Source organism: Cinclus cinclus, chromosome 25 (genome assembly GCF_963662255.1).
Source record: "Cinclus cinclus chromosome 25, bCinCin1.1, whole genome shotgun sequence".
Lineage (NCBI taxonomy): Eukaryota > Metazoa > Chordata > Aves > Passeriformes > Cinclidae > Cinclus > Cinclus cinclus.
Window position 1 is genome coordinate 2615636 of NC_085070.1, and position 22305 is coordinate 2637940.

A 22305-nucleotide genomic window follows, 5' to 3' on the forward strand; every position below is an offset into this window, starting at 1 on the left:
GCAGCTCCTTTGGGAAGAACAGCATAGGCATGTTGGAGTTACACTGCCTTCTCTCCAAACCTGCCATGGAGCATCCAGCTCCAAGAAACTGCAGCCAGTCTCTTCCAGCCTGGTGTTCCACAGTTCTGTGAGATGAAACCATCTGGTACTGCAGCACAGACACTGCATGTGATCCCGCAAGGCTCCCTGTGTGCAGTCTCCTTTTATCTGCAGAGAACACCTTCACCAGCACTGCTCAGTCTGTAATTCTCCCAGAAAATGCACCAAAGCAGGTCACCAAACTGCTGTTGGTTCTGAGTCCTTCTGTACTCCCAGGAACCTGACTGCTGAGCAACACTGGATGGTTACAAAACCACTCAAGTCTTGGACAACCTGGAGAAGCAGCTCCGAATCCATGTTCCATGACCTGAGGAGCTTTCCAGAGCCCTGCATGGAGCTGCTGCAGCAGCAGGCACAGCAAAGCAAACCCCAGTGACACAGCCATGAACAGCAGAGCTCAGGCAATCCTCACAGCCCTTTGCTGGGGTCTAACCCACTGGCTGTCCCTGACACACATCCAGGATTCCCTGGGCTCAAGAGGACTCATTCCTCTTCCAGAGCTTCCTGTGACAACCACGTTTGTGTGGGAGCTGATTTACTTGTTGTGTCCCACATGGGACTCCTTTTGTCTTGTGCCTTCCAGGTGACTGTCCCAGGGACTAAAAGGTGACTCAGAAAGCACAGTATAAGCAAATCCTGAAGTCCAGCCAAGCTACCCCTCCTCCCTAGCCTGAGGAGAGTCTCTTTCCCAGGATCACAGCTGCCTGCACCCTGCTGTTGGATGGAGAACTAGAGCAGTAGCAGGGAGAAGCAGCTGATCTTTGTCCTTAAGGCAGGGCAGCACCATTGACCCCTGCTCTCACCTCCCAGGTATTTGGACAGTTGGATGCTGAACTTCAGGACCACATCTCCACACTCCATCCTTTCCCCATCTTCCTTCTGGTGATGCAGATGGTGCAGAGCAGGCCCAGGGCAGGCTGCTCAGACAGCAGGGACAGCACTGCAGCTCCCTTCGCCTGTCCTGCAGAAACATTCATCAGCAAGACCCCATCACACCAGCTCTCTCAGGGTCAGGTGGATCCTGAAGCCACAAAAGCAAATCTGCATTCTCTGCCTGCAGGTGTTAGAGATGTTCAGAAGGGTGGGGTGAGACCATGGGGTTTGTGGTACCTTCTCCAAATGGTCAGGCTGGTTCATTCCAGGCTCTCCATCAGGTCAGCAATGGAACAGATGCTGCACAGCATCTTCAGCACCACACACTGGCTTTGATTCACCATCCAACTGAAACAGAGAAGCCTGGAAGCAGCTTCATTTAGCACTGGCTGGAGATATTCCTTACAAAAAGCTCCCAAGCACATTCAGTAAAGGTGAAAATCCAATCACTCCATGCCTGTGGCTGCTGTGTGCACCTCTCCTCCCCTGCAGGGGCACCAGCCCTGGTTAATGTGCTGGGACACCTTTGTCTGGGACACTGCGGGCACATGGTGTGGCAGCTGCAGCCTCAGGCTCCTTGCTGGAGCCCTTCAGAACCAGGAACTCCAGAAGAATGTCCAGGAGGCAGAACACCAGGTGCCTGGAATGGAGAAGAGACAAAGTTTAGACTGCTCAGGACATGGGAGGCAAAGCTCAGCACAAGGAAGGAGTGTTCCAATGCTCCAGGGGAGAGAGGAACAATATCAGGTCCCCAGGAGAAAAGTTTTCAGAGGTGGTTCAGCTTTTTTTCACCTCCCCCAAACCAGTGGGTGTTGAAGCTGCTGAACAGCAGACAAAACACAAATGCATTTTCTGGAGTAAAACATGTGTTTAATAGGATTACAGGATCATCAACGACAGAAAAGACCTGAGATCATCGAGTCCAACCTGTGCCCAGTCCCTACCTTGTCAACCAGTCCAGTGCACTGAGTGCCAGGTCCTGCTGTTCCCTGCACAATTCAGAAGATAGGGACTCCAATACCACCCGGGGCAGCCCTTATTTATGTTTAACAACCCTTTCAGTGAAGAAATACCCCCTGATGTCCAGTCTAACCCTCATTTCTCTGCTATCCATCACCAAAGCCCTGTCTTCCAGACTCCCAGCACTGGGAATAGACAGAAACACCCCTACACAGACCTGCAGCTCCTCCAGAACAGAACTAAACCAGGATTTGTCTTGCCTCCCTGACATCCACCAACTAAGCAGGCCAAACAATGTAATTAACAGACTGGCTCAATAATCTGCAGCTAGACTGAGGTCCTGGACATGCAGATGCCCCCTGATATTGCAAGTCTGGAACAATAAGCTGGATGTTTGGTGCCAAGGGTACTGGCAAAACCCTGGGCACAGCTCTCAGACCACACCAGAGCCCAGCAGGGCTCAGAACACAATCACATACCTGTTTATCACAGGCTGGCTCAGTGACTCCAGCACCAGGTTCCAGCTCATCCGACACTTACTGGTCCCAAGGATTTCTTGGATCACATCTGTAAGTGTTGGAGACAAAGCTTTAGGAACTGTATATTTCCACAGGTCAGTCTTCTCCTGGTGGGTGTTGTATCAAAGCTGACGATGGTGCTCTGAGGCTGGGACAGGAGGGAGTGCCAGAAAAGCGTTCCTGGCCAGGAGGGCACATAGCAGCAGTGCTTGTTCATTGCCAAAGGACAGTGAGGGCCCTTTACAATACATCAAGGAGTTAAAAGTTCAGACTGCACTCACATGGATTAGGCAGCAGCTGCTTTAATGCCAAAGGTCCCCGTGTCAAACTTCAAGAGAGGGAAATCCACTGCAGCTGGGCTCAGAACTTCAGTCCAGGGGAAAAGCCACAGGCTTTGCATGGTGACTCTCCTCACCACGGGACCCTCTGGCAGCAGGTGGGAGCAGGGCTGTCCTGAGCCCTGCCTTGGTGAGGCAGCTCAGCAGCACTGTGAGCACTCAATCACGGCCTGGCTGCATGCAGGAATCGCCCGGACACACATCCCCTCCCTCTGAACTGGGCTGCTTCCCACATCCTTACACAAACTATCCAGAACAGGAAAACTCTGGGTTTTGCTTGCAGGAAACCATCAAACCTCAAGGGTCAAGAAGGTTTCCCAGTGCCTTGGCACGAGCAGCCTCCATCTCTGCCTTTAACCACATCTGCAGAGATTCCAGTGCACTGGAGTGTTCCCCAGGCGCTTTCCTATCTCAGGGGCAGCTGACAAGTCTCTGGGGCACACTTACTGGGAAGGATCCCCATCAGGCTCTGCAGAGCCTGCTCTGCTGTTGCCTTCTTCTGCTCCTCAGTCCTGGGGGGTTTAGGCACTGCTGGTAAAACTCCTCCAGGCCAGATGGATTCCTGGAGCAACTGGAGGTACTGGACCCAGCGCTGGGTGCAGGTCAGGGTGACCATCTGCACTTCCAGCCACCTGCAGGAACAGGGAGAGGGGAAAAAGGTCAGGAGAAGTCTGGCTTGGGACCAAGTTGGGTTGTTTCCTCCCATCAAGAGCCGTGGAGGGGTAAATCAGCTTCCTTGGGTCTGTTAACGTGCAGGTTTCATGTCTGTACACCCAAGCTTTTCACAAGTATTAATTAGCTGAGTTTACCAGTCACCAAAAGTGGGATATGTTCCCTGTGTTACAAACAAATGGGAAAAGCGAAGGCCATAAAAAGCCCCATCACCCTGCAAATCACAGGAACCTAAGTGAATCACTGGTCACTGAAGGGAGTCCAGCTCAGGGATATGACTGGCCTGAAGCTCCTAAGTTATCTCCAAGCACAATCTGAGACAGAGGTGGAGGTGTTTAACTACAAAAACCCCAGGAAGGACTGGAAGGACATAAGCCCTGTTCTGGCAGCCTCTGCTCCTCTCAACAGTCCCTCTGCTACTAAGATAGTCAAGGATGTCTTTCCTGGAGACCAAAACACACTCCAAGGATGACAAGCCATGAATACCCTGATGCTTCGCCCCCCTCTCATCTGCTGTCCAGTCCAGCTCTATCCACTGATGGCAAGCAACAAAATAATAGAAACCCCAGATGGTTTGATTCTGGGACCTTAAAGCTCATCTCATTCTACCCTGGGTAGGGACACCTTTTACTAGACCAAGTTGCTCCAAGCCCTATCCAACCTGGCCTTGGACACTTCTAAGGATGGGGCAGACACAGCTTCTCCAGATACCCTGTGCCAGGGTCTCCCCACCCTCACAGCCAGGAATTTTTTTGTTCCCATCCAAAATCCAACAGAACTGCTGATGGTCCCTCCCGCTGGGGCAGGGCTATGCCCTTTCTATAGTAACCACCTACAAATCCCAAAATCCCTGCTCCACAAAAGGGCTCAGAGGCACTTGCAGCTGCACTGCAATGTGTCCCCACCACCCAAGGGCTGGCCAGGCAGTTTCTAAATCAACCATATGGATGGACCCTCTTGTGCAGAGGTGGAACCACTTCCCACGTCACAGCCATCAGTCAGAGGTTGCACTGCCTAAAATCTTTCCCCTCAGAATTAGGAGAGGCCATGGCTGAATCCCACAGGATGGTTGCCTGGTTTAGCAGGACTCAGGCTGCAGCACTGATGGCACGAGGCTCTGGAGCAAAGTTGGGAGTGTCGGCACGGCGCTGGGGTAGGGAAAAGGCTTGTGATCTCGCCAGTTCTTCAAGATTCCCAGAGGACAGGAGTCAGCCAGCAGGGCCAGGAGACCCATTCCTCTTGGCAGCTGCTGTTCATGCTTGCAATTCTGTCACCACTACGCCCCGGCAGCTCCGAGTACATCCAAGAGCCCTGCCAAGGCAAACTTTATTTAACCTGCGCTCTGCCAGACTGTCTGCATTCTTCCTGGGCGAGGCATTCAGGCCAAGGGTGTCCTTCCCCACACAGCTGGGGAATGGGAAATAGCAACACCCAAAGGTAAAGGGCCAAGGAAGCAGCCTGGCATCATGTGGGACAGGGCAGCAGTGTGAGGATCCCTTCGGCAGCAGGAAATGAGGTGTAAACAGCAACTCTTGAGGGATGCACACCTAGGAAATGCCAGCTGGAAAGCAAAGGCCATTAAAAAACCTGAAAAGGAGTCTTGGTGCAGTGGCAAGGCCTGGAATGTCTCAGAGCAAGGCACACAGGTGATGCTACCAGCACTGGAAATGGGGAAGCACATCCTTCATGCTCGGCATCGACACGAGTCCGGATGCTGCTACAAGATAATGCCAGAAGTGCAAACCTTCCACCTGTCTTAGAGGAGAAAATGTCACATCCCAGTCCTGCCTGGGAAAAACCATGATGGAAATAAAATTAAAAGGGTTTTAATCTCCAGCCATCAGCAGATTTTAACACTCTGGATCATAGTAAACCCTCCAGCTATTCCCAAGCAAATTAAAGTGTTAAACTGTGACTTCTCTAGGGGCAAGAGTTTTCATTAACACGGTTTTTCATTAACATGGTTTTTCATTAACATGGTTTCTTACACAACTCCTAGCTGAGAAAACATCTGACAAGTAACAGAAGTTCAGAGACTTGGGGACAGAGCTGCAGAGTCAACCCTGCTCCAAGGGGGATCAGACTGAACATTGATTCCCAACTCATTACAGCAACAGCCACTTTCCAGCCTTCAAAAGGTTGCAGAAAGCAAAGAACAAGCTTTTTTTTTTTTCTTTTTTCTTAGAGACATTCCTAAAATCACAAAAAAAAAAAAATCAAGCAAATAGTGGACAGAGAGAAGTTGAACCTACAAAGGACAGCACACATTTCCAGACAGCTCAAGAACAAGCTGAGTACTGACAAATGCTGGAAGGCCCCACACAATCAACCTCCTGCTTCCAGCTCACATACATCCCTAAAAACACCAGAATTAGGCAACAAGGCCCCCAAGTAACACCTCTCAATGTGATCACATGTGCACATACTGTGAGCAGACAAGTGCTTACAGGTCTTGATTCCCACAGTTGTGAAACCATTGATGGATTTTCTTCCTTAGGCTGGCAGCTTTGGGAAACAGAAGGCAGGATCTGGGAATGGCTCCATGGGACTTGCACAGCTCCTGAGGAGAGGCCAGCTTGTCCCATTACATGGTGCTCAGACAACTGGGGAAGGAGCAGCAAACCCACAGAGTTCACAAGAAGTCAAGGAACTAAACAGGGAATGGGAAAAGAAAGAAGGAGAAACCAAAGGCAGGTGCAAATGGAACACAGACTAAAGCACCTCTGCTCTGGGCTCCCTTTTGCCAGTCTGTCCCTGTGTGGAGCCATTCCAAAGGCACTGGGAACAGGAGAACTGTCAAGACTGGTCCATGTGGATCTAAATCCACTCTGGGAGAACAGCTGAGGCTTCAAAAGAAAATCTCAGAACACAGTGACCTGAAAAGAAGTTTTCCTCTCCCCTCTCAACCAGAGTCAATCATCAACACCCATTCTGGGGACTCACATTCCATTCCAACACACAGAGGCTGCATCAGCAGTAAACTGTGAGGAGCAAGGTAATTCACACAATCACAGAATGTCCTGAATTGGAAGGGACTCACAAGGAAAGTCAAGTTCAACTGCTGGCCCTGCACAGGCCATCCCAAGAACGCCCCCTCAACTCCCACAGCTGTAGCTGCAACTCAGACAGAGTCACACCAACTTTATTGAAAATTCCTACCTGAGTAAACCCCAGAAAATGGCAAATTGACCTTTCCATCACACAGACTTGTTGCACCAGAAGCAGAATTAACACACCAGGAACTCCAAATATCTGCTGGTTCAAAGCTGACTTTCACCAGCAGGTCACAGATGATTTTTTGTGCTATTAAAGCCTAAGCATTTGAGATTTGTGTGCCACACTGAAAGCGCACACACACTGCTCCCAGGTAGAAATAAATCCACCAAGAAACATAAATAGACCTCTCTTATTTATTTATTTTATTTTTAGATGGCTGATGAGTTACTATTTTCATTCTGCTATTTCATGAAGAAATAGCCTTAATAAGAAAGAAAAAATAAACCCATCACAGAACCATCTCCTTACACTTCAGCTGAGACCAGAAATAGATAAAGTGACCTCCTGGGCTCAGAATGCTTTGATAGTGCCCAGTGCAAAGAGCCAGACTGCAAAGGCTACTGAGGCCTGCAAGATAATCTGGAGGTGCATAACATGCCCATGCTGTAAGGCACCTCTGTTTGAAATAGCTGCTGGTGGAGGAATGAAATGACTGCTAAAAAAGAGCCAAATGAAGGCCATGATTTAAGCTGGAACTCCAAGGTCAGCTGAAAGGGTCCATTATGATAAGAAGGCCCTGGGAATGGAAAACAAGGGCTGGGGGTACAAACCCTGGCATTCCTTGGGCTCCTAGAAACAAAAGGGGCTGCTGGGAGGGAGGAAGGGCAGGCTGAGAGTCAGGAACAGGTAAATGGCCTTGGCTTCACCTGGCTGGATCCACTCATTTAACTTGACTATCCAGAGAGCTCAGCTCAGCAAGTAAAGCCTGGATAGGTTGGATTTGCCTTGTCTGGACATTAAACATGTACTAAGAATGAACAAAGAGATGCAACACTCTCCAGATTTACAACAACCTGCCAGAAGAGGGTAAAGCTCTGCTCTTTTTGTCCATCAAGGTGAAGATAAGAACTGAGATCACTCCATCTAAGGAACAATCAAGTGAAATATGCTGATTGTAATTGAAATCTAAAGCAATAGCAATGCTCATTTCCTCAAACCCAGGGGTTTTAAGGATTCAGATTAACACAAAATGGAGGCCAGGCTAGAAGATGACAAAGAGGAGAAAGCCTCTCTGCTTTACAGCTCTACAAATATACATGAACTAGCATGTCCAGCTGTACATTGACTGCTGCCCACCCCAGAACATGGCCCCCTTTCCCCAGGGAATACAGTGCGGATAGCCAGAAGCTCAAAAAAGGCCTGTGGGACCAACGTAGTGAAAAGGATTGAAGAAAAAAAGCAACATCTGGAAAACACGAGGCATTCAAACATGACTCTGAAATTAAGAAAGTCTGGTGCTTAAATCATCAGATCATCCCTGCCTTACCAGTTCTTGTTCTCCAAATTCCTCCTCAGATAATGCAAAAGATTATCCTTAACTCAAGAGCTCAAGAGGAGCAACATTTCAGTGCTTTGACTGCAAAACCTTTCTGAGGAAACCTTGTAAAAGTGAAGCAACAGCTGCAGCGGGCCCAGCAAGAAGTGGAAAATGCAAATGGAGAGTTTTTGCCCTGAGGCTCAGCTTTCAGCACCTGCTACCTGAGCCTAAATTCATCTTCTCCACACAACAGAAACAGCAGCATGCTCAGCTGAGCACCTTCAAAGCAACCTCACATTTGTCCAGGCCATGGGTAAACCCTGTACTGAGGAGAAAAAAAAAAAAAAAAAAAAACAAAACAAAACCAAAAAAAAAAACCTCCATAAATCAAAGAACGTAAAGCATCCTGAGGCCTTTTAAACTTCTGCACAAAGTAAATTCTCCTTCTTGAAATGTACCTCCTCTGCTGCCCTGTGAACATTTAGAGTTGCAAACAACCCATCCTGGACCTGGCTGGGGACATCCTGGGCAGAGGGATTTTCCTACCTGTGTGACCCAGGCACAAGCCCTGGGAGACATGGGTATGCAGGGCATCTTACTGTGGGGCAGAGAGGAAGGTAAAGAAATCATTCTCTTCTCTAGGCAATCATTTATCTCTGCAGGGAGGAAACCACCCCTTGGTGCTGTGATTTCTGTGCCATTTTATGTGTTGCTCCCTCTAAACACACCTGCTGCAAGAAGAAATCAGGGAAACTCACAGGACTCCAATGTTTTCACCCTGCAGTGAATTAACCAAATCACTCTGGATTTTCTTTTCCTAACCTAGATCTTCCTGTGATGCCTTGGGGCTCAAGGAAGGGGGAGAAAGGTACGTGATTAAAATAATTGTCCCCAAACCGCCTTGATTTTTCTCAAAGCATCCTGGCTTTTGATAACATCTTCTTCAAGTATTTATTGAGCCAATTAAGCTCTCAGTGGTGCCCCAGGGAGAGGCCAGGCTGTCTCAGCCAGGCCTTGCTTGGAACAATTGCTTCATTAGCCCACTTCAGAATCAAAATACATAAATCCACCATTAACCCTTCTAAAACCAGGGAAAACTAAAACCAAGAGGGAGAAATTACTTCCACTCAATCCTTTTCTTCTTTGTTCCATCTGAAATAGGAAGTTGTTGAGCTTTTTTAAATCCAGGAATAAAGTTGGCATGTGTAACTGTTGAAACAGAATCAGAGTTAAAATAATGTTGCAATTATTATCAAAGCATGGAGGGCTGGCTTCATTTTAGTGGCTGTTTTTGGAAGAATGCTGCTTCTAGAAGAGGGAAAAAAATTTTGTTTGGGACAGAGATTCAAAGCCAGATCCAAAATTTCCAGGTGCTTGGAGACAACTGAATTGAGGCCCATTTCCAAGCTGATTTTATTTACTTTACATGTACACACGAAGACACACAGAGTCCTGAAATCGCTTTTACTGACATACCACAGGCTGCAGTTCCTGCTGCTCCTCACGGCTACAACACAAACAGCCAAATCCAGAAATGAGGAGCAAGATGCCTTGAGGTTGGTTGCCCTAATGCCCATCTCCAGCACTACTTTTGGGTTGTTTTTAGGGAAAGGGACTTTGCTACCACATACCTGGGCCTGCCAGCACAGCCCCTCCACGTGCAGCTCACCAGACATGCCCAAATCCACTCCCAGGTAACCAACCAGGACAGTGAGTGGATTTCCATGCCCCAGCTGCATTGATACTGCATTTCTGCCTGGTTGTTTCTGCCACCAAAACCCAGAGGTACTGCCTGGGGCTGGAGTGGTACCTGCCAGCCTGGAAGCCATAGGGAAGTGGGAGCACTGTCCCAGCTGTCAGACTCCAGGGCTGGCAGAACTCCCTGCCCATAGGCACTGTGCTCCCAGCACTGCCAGCCCAGGGGTGCTTGACTGCTCCAGGTTTACTCAGGGACACTGAAGAGGGTCAGGCACCACTCTTTGCTGGTGGCACTTTCCAGTCAAGAGGATCAAGGTGGCTGCCAAGGGTCATTGTGCCAGTTCTGTTGGCATAGAGATCAAAGAAAACCAGAGAGAAAAATCAGAAAACAGCACCCAGCCAGCAGCTCTCTGAAGCTCCAGACCTCCTTGACTTACAAGTGCCTGTGACACTCAGCCTGACAGCAACACACCAGAAGAGCCCAACGCTAAGGTGACAGCATGGACTTGCAAGAACCAGCTCTCAAAAGCACAGTGGTCACCTGCAATCAGTCTCAAAGCATCCCTGGCTCTCCACCTACAGCTCACACAGACTGGAATATCACCTCCTCCAGTCTTCCACTTTGGCCAAGGATGAGGGGACATGGACAAAGCCTGGAGGAGCACGGGAATGACCCAAAGCAAACAGCAAGCCAAGAGGTGCTGAGCTCGTGGGTAAGGCAGGGATGATTTACATTTATTTTAACTCATGCTCAGTGGAACACAACAGCAGCAAAGCTGCCTGAGCAGCTCCACATGGTCCTTTCAGGGACAGACACTTCCCAGCCTGGCACAGACTCTGTGCCCCAACCCTGCACAGGTTCCAGGTGTGCTGAGACACCTTCCCCCCACGCAGTTCTTTGTGGCTGTGGCTCTGTTGTGCTGCATGTGAAGGAGCCAGGAAACTTTTACAGACCAGGATCTGCCCCTTGAACAGTCCCAGGTGCATCCTTGGGGTGGACCTTGGCACTCTGCTGGGGTTCCCCTCTGGAAGGGGAAGCAGAGGTGGTGGCTGTCACCTGGCCCCAGCACTGTCCCCAGCTCTGCAGGGCACTGGCAGACCCCACACCTGTGGCCACTGTGGGGACAACTGAGGGCAGGGTGTGGGGTCACAGCACGGTGTGGTTCACGTGTTTGCTGCGTATTTTTAACGCCTCTTTGACTCACGAGGCCCTAAAAAGAACCCAGATCCTCCAAAGGCTTCTTAGCTCTTCCACCAAACACCAGAGCCCAGAATAGCCCCAATATTCCCCTCTGCCAACCGGTTCCTGCTGCAGCCTCCCAAGGGAAGAGGAGATGATCCCTTGCAGCCCGCGGGAGGGAAGCGGAGCCGGACAGGGGCGGGAGCGGGTTTGTTTACAGGCACGGCCCCAGCACGCAGAGAGGCTGCTGGAAGCAATCCTCGGCCCCAGGGTCATTCCCACTCCCAGCCCCACCGGCTCCCCTCCATCTGCCTCTCCTTTCAGCTCCAAAAAAGGATCACTCCCCGTTACATAATGGGACGAGCGCAGTGCGGCTCCGGGCTCGCACACACGGCCGCCCTTTACTCAACAATCCCTTTTTCGGTCATGGAGCCTTCCTCTCCCACTGCCATCGAACTGACAGGCAGGGAGATGGATGGTGCCTGCCTCCAGCTGTCCCAGCTGAGAAGGGGGAAGGAGTGGTGTGGTGGGATGCTCCTTGCAGAGAACAGAGAAGGGAGCAGGTCGGGAGGCACCACAATCAGTAACAATGTGGCCACAACAGTGATCTGATAGCAACGCCAGCCCAAGGGAGAAAGTCCTCCAAGAAGATGGAGACTTGCCCTTGGGACAAGCTGGATCTCGTTCTTGGTGTGAGTTTTGTTGGTTTGTGGTCATTTCTATCACTCTGCACCGAGTGTCTCATGCCAGAGCAGAATCATCATCTTGCAGCTGCAAGAAGGCAACAGGAGCAGCACCTACTCTCCAAAGACCAGCTGGCAGAGGAATATCCAGCAACAGCCCCTCCAAAATGCTGCCAGGACACCTCCTTTTCATCACCTACCACCTAACCCAGCCACTGACTGGAACAGGGAAGGATCTAATCTCTTAAAGGGATTATGCCCACTCATACTTTGTGACCAGCAATGATTGAAGACACAATGCAAATCCATCTGCTGTCTCATGTTTGACTGCTGGTTCTCAGCCCCAGTTCCTTGAATAGCAGATGCTCCCAGAAGAGTTTCTGGTACCTTCCCCACCTGTAAAGGGTCCCCAGACACAGGGCCAGCCAGAATGGCAATGCCAGGTCTGGCTGAGCAGTGATCAAGTTGTAAATACTTCAATGGAAGAGAAATGTCACCAAATCCACACTGTGTCCCTGGCCAGGCAGGTCTGAGCTAGAGACCTTCTGCTCAGGACAGCAGTGACCACCTGGGCCAGGAATAAGTACAAGTCTCAGGGACAGGGTGTATGGCAAACAGCAGGAAGCCTTCCTATTCCCAGCTCTCCTCCACTGTGGAGCTAACCACAGGCAGCAGAAATGGGAGGAGAATGTTCCCTGCAGCAATCCACGTGCAACACCATCGTCCTGGTGACAGGTCAGTCCCCACTGTGTAGCTGTTCCCCCTGTCCCCTGGGGTTCCTGACTGCCCCAGAACAAGAGCAGAACCAGCCTCAACATGTGGATTTCAGCACAGACACAGGGCTTGTTTAACAGGTTGTAGTTGCACCCTGAATTGATGGGGATACCAGGAAGTCCCAGGGCTTCCCCACATCACCCCCAGCCAAATCTCTGCCTGCAGCACATGTGGGCTCACTGTGACCTGCTCAAGTGCAGCAGCTACCAACACATTCCTCCTCACTCTAATCCACCAGCACTACTCAGGGAGCTCCTCCACCTTCCAGAGCCAGAAGCTGCTGTGTGTATCCCAGTTTCTCTAGTGGAAAATGCCAGTGCCACATGTGGATGCTGCAGGGTCCTTGGATGACCAGGACACAGCTTATTAGGAGGTGATGATGTGCCTATTGAAGCTCTCATACCTCTGTGCTTACACACATGGATTGGGTAGCAGTTTGTTCCCAAGAGACCAGAGCCCATTCTGGAGAAGTGGGAGCAGCCCCCACCTCCTGCCACTGAAGGAACAGACCAGGACTGAAGAACAGCAGTGCCTCAAAGCAGTTTGGCAATCTCTGTTGAGGGCAGCTTAAGTGACCAGCTCAGTTACAATGAGCTGCCCTGCGCATTCTGATGCTGGCTCAGGATGCCTGTGGGAGAAGAAAGGGTGCAGCAGTGGGAAAAGCACTGCTCCAAGACTTGCCCAAGCCCTTCAGGGAAGGCTTTCCTTCTACTCTAAAAAACCACATCCCCAGCTAGTGGTAGTCACCAACTTACACCAAAAAACAGGAATTCTCTGTTTGTGTGTCTTGGCCTTGAGCCTTACCACCCAGAGGCACTGGCCCCAGGAAAGCTTGGCAAGTCCATCCCAGCTGGAAAGGAAGCCTGTCCCTACTCCATGTGTGGGTCCCTGCCCCGGGCACAGGCAGAGCAGAGGGCTGCAGCAGTGAGAGCAGAGACCACACTCTGAGCTGCCATTGACAGGTCTCTGATCCCTGAGCCTGTTTATTCTACTTTTGCAGAAGGAACAAGCTGAAGCCCTGGGCACCAAGAGACCAGGAGGCCAAACTTTCCTGGAGAGCTACAGAGCTGGGCACTGCTGCCCTTGCATGAGCCAAGACTGCCACTCCCAGGGCTGGATATCAAGGGACAGGAAGCTGCCCATCAGAGCTGTACCACTGCTCACAGAGAAAACAGCTCCTAGTGCACATCTCCAAGGTATGTGCTCCACATTCATGGAGCACCTGCTTTACAGAACCTCACTGGTTGATGCACACACAGCACTGATCTGCTTTCAGGCATGAGCTCCACTTAAAATGTGAATGCCTCTCACAGAGCAGCCAGCTTGGTCGCTCTGGCCTTACCTCTGAACGAGGGTCCCAAAGAGCAGGTTGAAGACCTTCTGGATGTTCTCTGTGCACAGCCAGCTCCAGTGATCCACCAGCACCAGACGAAGCACGTCCAGGGCCAGGTCAGCCAAAGCTGTCTCGGAGTCTGCCAGGAGGAAAAGGAGGGGCACATGAAGAAGCCATCTCAGGGCAAATCTGGTGAAAAGCATCATCCCAAAGTCATTCTTTTCTCCCCAGCCTGACCCTTTGTGCACACACAGACAACCTGCTGCAGCCCAGACAGCCTGGGACCAAGCCCTCCCCACTCTGACTTCCAGCTCATCCAGGCAGCCCTAGTCTCCCACCAAGAGCTGCACCAAAGGCTCAGTTCCTTCTCAGTTAAACAGCAGGATTATCAAATCCCAGTCCACGCACAGGGATGGCCATGCACCCAAAACAGGTGACAAAGCAGGTGGCGACTGTAGCCAGGAAGAGGTGCACTGCTGAGGACTATTCTCCTGGTCTACCCCATCCCTTTCCCTTCTTGCAGCAGTTTTCTAGGCACGAGGCTCTGTTGGTGGCTGCGGGCTGCCATCGTGTGGCAGGAAGGGGGATGACCCACATCTGGATAAACCAGATCTACCGGTTAAAACACAAATCCACACACCTACCCAAATATCTCTGCTGTCACAGATCTGGGACACCAAACCTCTCTCTGATCCTCAGGAAGATGTCAGAGCCTTCAGCAAATACAGTTTCTACTTGTTAAGGAATTACTTTCATGCTGTTTGGCCATGAGGAGTTGTGCTGAGCAAGCTCAGTGATGTGCCACAAAGCTGCCCCAGACAGCCACTCCCAGGCCACCACTCCGACCTGAGGCTGCTGCCTTGGCTCTGCTGTCCAGGTGAGATCCTGTGCAGCAGCTTTCCCTAATCTGGCTCCCCTCATGCCTCATTTTCCAACCTATCTGTCTACAGAGACATTCACACTCAAAATTTACTATTGGAAATAAAGGGAAGAGGGATTCTGGACCCCACACCTCTCCTCCCCTCTTCCCAAGACCTGGACTAATTGATTCCAGGATTTCACTTGGCTAAAGACAGGACACTTGGCACCTCTTGCTCTGGGCCACTCATAAGGTACTCCCCATTTGCTTTGCTCCCTGAGATGTGACTTCCCAGTGCAGTCTGGAGCAGACTGCTCAGCTTCCCCATAACCTCACACAGGGAACATCCTCAGCAAACTGTTTATTCCCACAGCATCCAAATCCTCTTCCTCAGAGAACTGCTGGCCAACCACTTCCCAGAAGTCACTCCATGAACAGATAGGGACATGGGTTTGCCTTTTTATCCAGACGTTTGTTCCTCTCACCCTGCCAGCCCAGCCTGAAGCATCCCAGACCTGCAAGCATTTGAGATCACTGACATTCCATTTCCCTCAGAGTTCAGCTAACTTGGCCTGCTCTGTGCAGAACCCTGGCCTCCAACTCCAGTCCTGCTTCCCCAAAACCACGGGCATGTGTTCCAAGATTACAGGCAAAGCTGGTAGCACAGACTGGGTTGCAGAACACCAGGCCTATCCTGTCACAAACACGTGCTTTCAGTCAGAGCTTGCCAAACTTGAACCACTGGAGAGAAGTTTTTGGGAAGTTCCAGCTGATACAGTTCAGCTATTCCAAGAAAAAGATTGGAGAACATATTTTTGCATGTGTTCAAGATAATCTTGTAACAGCCATGTGCTTCAGAGGAGGGTTCTAGAATCAGAAAGGGAACATAATTCCTTGAACTGAGATTACATTTGTGCTATTCCCATCAAATCTATCTAAACTTAATCTCAAAATGTCTTTTTATAGTGTATGGACATATCAAGGCTAAATGGAAACTACCAGAAAATGATAATTTGGCCAATTTTTAGTTTGCAAGAGCTTGATTTTAGAACACTGCCAGTTTAAGCAGTTAAAAAACTTCTTTGTGCAGCGACTGTGCTGAGCACACCAAGGTGAAGATCTGCAGTGACACAACTGAACCAAAACCCAATTTGCTCCCACCAGCAACAATGCCCAGAGCAATCACCAAAGAGCACTGGAAAAATCTCATTTGCTTTCCCTTCAATCAAGGTGTAACAGGCAGGAGAGCAGGTCCTGAAGACTTTACAAGATGAACCTGCAGATATTGGAGCTGCTGTAGTAGCAAGGGAGAGAAATTCAAGCATTAAGAGAGGGGCTGAGCTCACCAGAGTCAGTGTCTGGATGTGCTCCCTGCTCCAGTGTGCTCAGCCCATCCATTTCTTCCTGCACAGAGATTTCCTTGGCTTCTCTGCCTCCCTCGCCTTCAGGAGCTTTGCTGGGGACTGCTTCCAGCAGCTTCTCCTGCTTCTGGATGAAGGATTCCATAGCAGCCAGCGACAGGGTGCCAGACACCTACAAAAGTGTGTTAGTGCCACAGAGCCTGGGGTCTGCAGTGCCCAGACAACCTCCCACCTCCTGGTTTGCACCCAGGTGCAGCCAACAGCACAACCAAGGCTGCTTATTGTCCTTCTGCAAGGAGCTGGCATGTGGCAACAAGGCTGTAGCAGCCACAACCCCGGTGGATGTTGATTACTGCCAAACAAGGCAGTGACTGGGGTTGTGAAAGGATTACAGGAGGATCTGAACTTACAGCACTGCCCTCCCTGATGGAGTACACGATCCTGTCGTGAGCGTCACTCACACTCAGCACTGGAGTGATTTTACTGGATGAGAACCTCAGCCTGGACCTGGAAAGCAGAGCCATGGCACAGTCAGTTTTCTCTGCAAGCTGCGAGTCACGAGTTTTCCAGCCTCAGCCAAGCCCCACGACCTGTTACTGTTGTACACATCCAAGCTAAGAAACCTGATTAGACCTGAAGTGGTTCAGAAAAAGCATCTGCCCCCAGGAAAACTAAGAGATGGTAGTGAAACCACACAACAAAAGCATTAAATCCCTTTTCCTGATGTACACCTGAGCCAAGCCAAGGTTTTCCAGCATTCCACAGGGAGGTGTTACACAGAAGCTGACAGGGAGATGTAGGCAGATGTCAGCAAGGTGTGAGCACACACAGGCAGGTGTTCAGAAAAGCCACTGAGATGAAATACACTCAGCAGGATTGTGAAATCCTGTTATAAACACTCACAGAAAGGAGGATATGAAAGGACAATGGGATTTTGGGACAAATTGTAAAACAGCCTGTTTATTATTAAGGAATGTCATTTTCAGCCAAAATGGTTCCAAACTTGTACTTTTTGAGTTTGTCTTTTTGTCCAAAGCAGCTTTGTCCAGCAAAACATCACTTTTTGGAAAGAAAAAGCCATACTTGTGCAGAAATCTTCCCTTCCTTGGTGAGGGAGGAATCACTGATGAGACAATCACAATGAGACTGTCAGCAGCACCAACATTTGGAGAGGAACATACATGAAATGATCTTAAGTATTACTCATAAATAGCTATTTAAATGTTTTCTGGGCAAGGCCACTGTGTGGAACACATGGGACAGGCAGGAGGTAAATTATCTACCTGAAAGTTCCATCTGTATTTTGCAATCACTCCCTGCATATATAAGCAAGCACAGTTTAAAGTTAAAATGCAATTCCCAAGGAGTAATAGTGTCTCTGCTGGCAAATGGCATTTCCACCACCTTCTGTAGAAACCTGAGCATTCCTGGGAAACCCTTTGGATAAACTGGAGCTCAAATAGCTGTGTTCAGCAAGGGAAGGAGAAAGCAATTCAGCTGGAGTATGATAGAATTTACTAGCCAACACAAAGCACCAAGTCAGCTCTTCCCCAACACGGGGTCAGTTTATGCATTAATTCTTTGTTCTGCCAAGCTGAGCAAGCCCTTACTTGGTGGTTTTCTTCCCATCTGTCTGGGATTTCCCATCCACCTCCGACTCACTCAGCTCCTCCGTGGGGCTCTGGGGCTCTGACCTGGGGAATGCTGTCTTCAAGGTGTCCACGATGGCATTGACAACAATCTGCAAAGCCATTAATTACTGCCTTTAATTACTGGATTGACCCTTGTTACTTAAATACATTAGGAGTTTTGAGACTTGCACTGGATTTTCTATTAAATAGGTTCTTTAACATGAGCTCTGACCCTCCGTAGCTCTATAGGATTCTGGGCAAGCTGATCCCAACTAAAAGGAAAGGATTTTGGCTCCTAGGAGACATTGAAGCCTAGGAAGCATCTCTGGGGACAGCTGAAAGCTCAGGTAAGCAGCTCCCCACTTCTCCCACCTTGTCTATCCTGGAGACAACGAAGGGCTTCTTGACAAAGGCGATCCTGGCGTCGGTGTTGAGGGCCAGGAATTCCTGCACCTCCTCACTGTTTGCAATATCAGGCACTGCACACAATTGCTGCAAGGACAGATGGACACTTAGATCGTTTCAGAGTCAAGCTCCCAACCTGATCATGTAATGTGGAAGAGACGTGGTGTGCTCCTCTGTCTGCACAAAGCTGTCCTGAGCTCTGCTTTTAGCTCACAGGGGAACACAATCATCTCACCTTCAGGAAAGATTCCAGCAGACTTTTCCTGGCTTCCACTTTATCACTGTCCATGTTTCCAAATGGTAGATCAGGGAACAGTTTCTTTGGACCTTTGATGTCTACAAAGGAAACAAACCCACTGGCAAGCTTGAGTAAACTGAAAAATTACAGTAACCTTAATTTAAAAGGCCTTTATTTAAAAGGCCTTCAAATCTTAAAATCTAAAAACTTCCAAGATTAAAATCAAGAAAAAAATCTTAAAATCCAAATACAGATTTTAGTCTTTATTAAAATCTGAATGCTCCAGTGATTAAGGCTATCTCCACGCACTGCCTGGCACCAGCCCAAAGTCATACACAAACACCAGTGCTTCTATCCACTCTTATGGATAAAGCCAACTGTCATGGAATAGGAAGAGGAAAGTTTTGGAACATTGGAATATGCTTCCCAAAGGGATAAATCATCCCTCCAGCCAGCTCTGCACAGAACAATGGAGGATGTGGGCAGGAGACACAGCCCAGCATCCAGAGCTGTACAGGCAGGGCAGGAAACCCTCAGAGCAGAGGAACAGGAGACAAGAGGGCGAAGGATTTTCTCAGAGAGCTACAGCAGGCACTAACTTTTGAGGAACTTGCGGAGCTCCGGCTTCTCCTCCAGCCTGGTCTGCAGGTTGAGGAACTCGCGGTAGCGGCGGTTCACGGTGTGATAAGCCACCTGCTGCAGGCTGCCCGCAGCCTCGCTCTCCAGGGCTGTCTCATACTGAGGAGGAAGGCAAAGGCATCACCCTGACACATCCTGACACTCCCTGCTGGCCCCTCAATCCCCAGGCCCTACCCAGCAACTCCTCACATCAACCCTTCCCTGAAGATGAAGGAACCAGTCATGATGGAACAAAAGCAAGAAAAGATTCAACCGGCCCCACAGACCCTACAGCAATCTCCATGCCCCTCCCAAACAGCCACGGTGCCTGGCAGTTCTCCACTACCAGACAAAATTTATTGTGGAGACACGCACAGGGCAAGCCCTCAGCTCCAAACACCAGCCCAGGTGATGGCAGGGATGTGGGAAGGGGGGCGACTGCCCGGGGAGCCCTCACCTTGACGGTGTACAGGGTGTAGGGGTGGAAGCCGGTGCCGCTGTGCTCCCGGGCAGTGATGGTCCCGGTTATCCGCAGGTTCTGGATGACGACCGGCCCCTCGGGGCTGCTCAGGGGCTCGAAGCTGAAGGTGCTCATGGAAGCTGTCGGGGAGGATGAAAGCAGGGGCAAGCTCTGCCCAGGCTCTGGGGGAAACTGTGCTGGGCCCTCTGCTGCCCCCAGATCTCTCCCCAGGCTGGAGGGTCTTTGTGAGGAGAACCTCCTGGGGACAGCTGGGCTTTCCTCCTCCTTCTCAACCGCTGGCTCAATCTGGATGTCAGGGCAGGAGCTCAAAGCAGAGGTGGGAAACAGGCTAGCATCCGAGCTGGGGCCAGGGCCCTGGTCCAGGTCCCCTATGACATCCTCCGAGGCAAGTACTGCCTCTGGCACAGAGGGGTCCTGTGGGGGCTCATCAAGGTGCTCTCCAGCAGGGGAAGGAGCCAACAGCTCCACATCCTGGCCCACATCAGGCACAGGGGATTCCAGCTCCAAACCCTCACAGGGGAAGAGGGATCCAAGGGCTTGGGGGCGCAGGAAGGGTTCCTCTGCATGGCATGACCTGCTCACCTCCTCTCCAGCGGCCCCTACTTCTCTCCTGAGCCCCTCCGCAGCCCTCGGGGATGGGGGGAGCCTGGTAGGAGCCGTGTCCTTCTGCGCTGGGAAAGGCAAGGAATCCGGCACTGGGGGCGCAGGGTGGGGCTTTCCACCCCGGGGCTTCTTGGAAAACGCCCCAATGAGCAGCAGGTTGATCCAGTCGGGATCAGACATCTTCCTAATGGCCGGCAGCAGCACGTTGCAGGCCACCAGCTCCACCACAACAAAACGTCCTGTCCGTGTCTCCAGGTGCGGCCACGGCACCAGCGCCCGCAGCAGCGCGTCCACAGCGGCCCGGGCACAGCTCACCTCGGCTGCGGGGCTCAGGAGAGCGGGGTGCGGCCCTGCCAGCCGGCTGTACTCCCTCCACAGCGTCCGGCCGCCCTGGGGGTCAGCCCTCAGGGCATCCCGTGCCCGCAGGAAGCTCTGGAGGTGCTGCCCGCAGAGCAGGAGCAGGCGGCGGGCCAGGGCTCGCCTGTCCACCCGCCTCATCCGCCGCCTCAGCTCCGCGGCCAGCCCCAGCATGGCCCTCTCCACCTCGGCCTCGAAGGCCGGCTCTCTGCTCACCGTGCGGTACCAGGAGGCCACGAAATCCCGCACCACTTTACGGACGGTGCTGGCGATCTCCTTCTCCAGCCGGCCCTCGTCCGCAGCGCTGCCGGCCGGGGCCCGCAGGGAGCTGAAGAACCGCTCCAGCCGCAGCCGGCGGCCACGGGGGCTCAGGGCCGGGGGGCCCAGCCAGCCCCCCAGCACGGCCAGCGCCCCGCACAGCAGCCCCAGCGCCCGCAGGTCCAGCAGCAGCTGCAGGGCCAGCAGCCAGCCCAGCGCGACCAGCAGGGCCAGCAGCGGCCGGCGGGACCCCGAGGGGCCCCGGGCCGGCATGGCGGGGTGGCCAGCGGGAGCTGTCACGGCCGGGATGGTGGGCAGGGGCCGCACAGCTCGAACCTCACCAGGCTCCTCAGGGCCCCCCAGATCGGGCTGCTCGAGCGGGGATCGGGGGGGCTCAAGCACCCCGAAACCTCAGCGGGCACTGGGGTGGGTCAGAACCGTCAGACCGGGACTCTCACCAGCCAGCGGGGCTCACACAGCCCAGCACACCGGGACCCTTGACTGGGTTCCGGGGCACAGCCTCCCGGGTCCCCCACCAGAGCTCCTTAGAGACCCGCACACCGCGCTCCTCATCAGGCACCGACACCGAACAGAGCCACCCCCAGACTGGGCCCCCGCCAACTTGGCACAGCTCAACCCCTACCGGGCACGGAGACACACCGACCGTGCTGCTCACCGGCCCCGGGGACAGGCACGGAGCCCCTCCGCAGGCACTGCGGCTCGCAGAGCCCAGCAAACCGGGACGCTTGATGGGGTATCCACAGCGACCCGACTGCCCGGTGACCGGGCCCTGGGGCTCCTCACCGGGTATTTCAAGCCCCTACCGCTCAGACCCCTTCACCGAGCACGGACACCCAGCCTGCAGGTGCGGGAGCGCGGAGCCGAGCTCACGGCACCGGGACCGTCGGGCCCGAGTCGCCGCCCGGGCACACCGCCGGTACCGCCCTCCGCTTCCGCTTCCGGTGTTGTTTCCCTATAGCGCCCCCCAGCGGGCCGGAGGTCTCACCGCATTTCTCGCAAAAAATTTTACGCTCTATAAATAAATAAACAAAAAACAAACAAACAAATAAATATTTTTATTGCATAGATTTATTTATAAAAATAAATTTTAAATGTATTTATATAAGTGCATATATTATATCAATATTTATAATTTTATTGTATTATGCCATCATTATACTTATTCATTAATATTAAATTTCACAGCTGCTCGAAACAAGCTTTTTCACCTCCTCCAACTTTTATTTTATATGCATTAGGAAAAGTATGACAGCAGAATTTTATATTAACAGATTTTTTTGTGAAAAAACTACTGTTAATTGTATGAATCCAAAATAAAATTGAATTTATAATGCAGGTGTTTAAAACGGGGGGGGGTAGGAAATCGTGTTTCTACTATTTAAAGTAACGAAGACGTTCTATTGCTGATGCCAAGATGTATGCCTGAGCCCCTGGAAAACACCTGAGCCTTGTTACCTCATTAAGGCACAATAGGAAGAAGGGTTGTGACTGGTGAAATTGGAGTGAGGCTCGTTCCATACAACTGGTAATTAATGGGGTGATCCTGCTCCGCCGTGATGGGGCTGGGGAGTGTCAGTTTTGTGTTGGCTCTCTGTGGATGTTGGAGCTCCTGGATGCAGTGTTGGGGTTGTTCCTGAAGGAATTTGGACTTAAATGTTCTGTGGATGTTTAAAAATATATCTGGATATTCTCCAGGTGTGGAGACCCCCAAATTCTCTCTAGAAGAGGCTTCCCAAATTTGGTTATGGAGCTGCAGGGGACGCCCCACAAGAAAGACAACACAGGATGGCAGCAGGAATGAGACAACACTA

The 22305-nt window shown here is 51.3% G+C and overlaps 1 protein-coding gene across 1 annotated transcript; it reads right to left on the reverse strand.

Annotated features, from left to right (window-relative positions):
* Nucleotides 1–1204: 1204 nt before the first annotated feature.
* On the reverse strand, nucleotides 1205–20746 carry SNX19 (sorting nexin 19). Its single transcript, XM_062508639.1, has 11 exons — nucleotides 19232–20746; nucleotides 18756–18894; nucleotides 18154–18254; nucleotides 17886–18005; nucleotides 17493–17623; nucleotides 16293–16389; nucleotides 15868–16054; nucleotides 13672–13801; nucleotides 3236–3420; nucleotides 2412–2499; nucleotides 1205–1612 (listed from the first exon to the last, which is right to left on the reverse strand). Exons 1-11 carry the CDS (start codon nucleotides 20744–20746, stop codon nucleotides 1480–1482), a joined length of 2826 nt encoding a protein of 941 aa, XP_062364623.1. The 3' UTR covers nucleotides 1205–1479.
* Between the last annotated feature and the right edge of the window lie 1559 nt (nucleotides 20747–22305).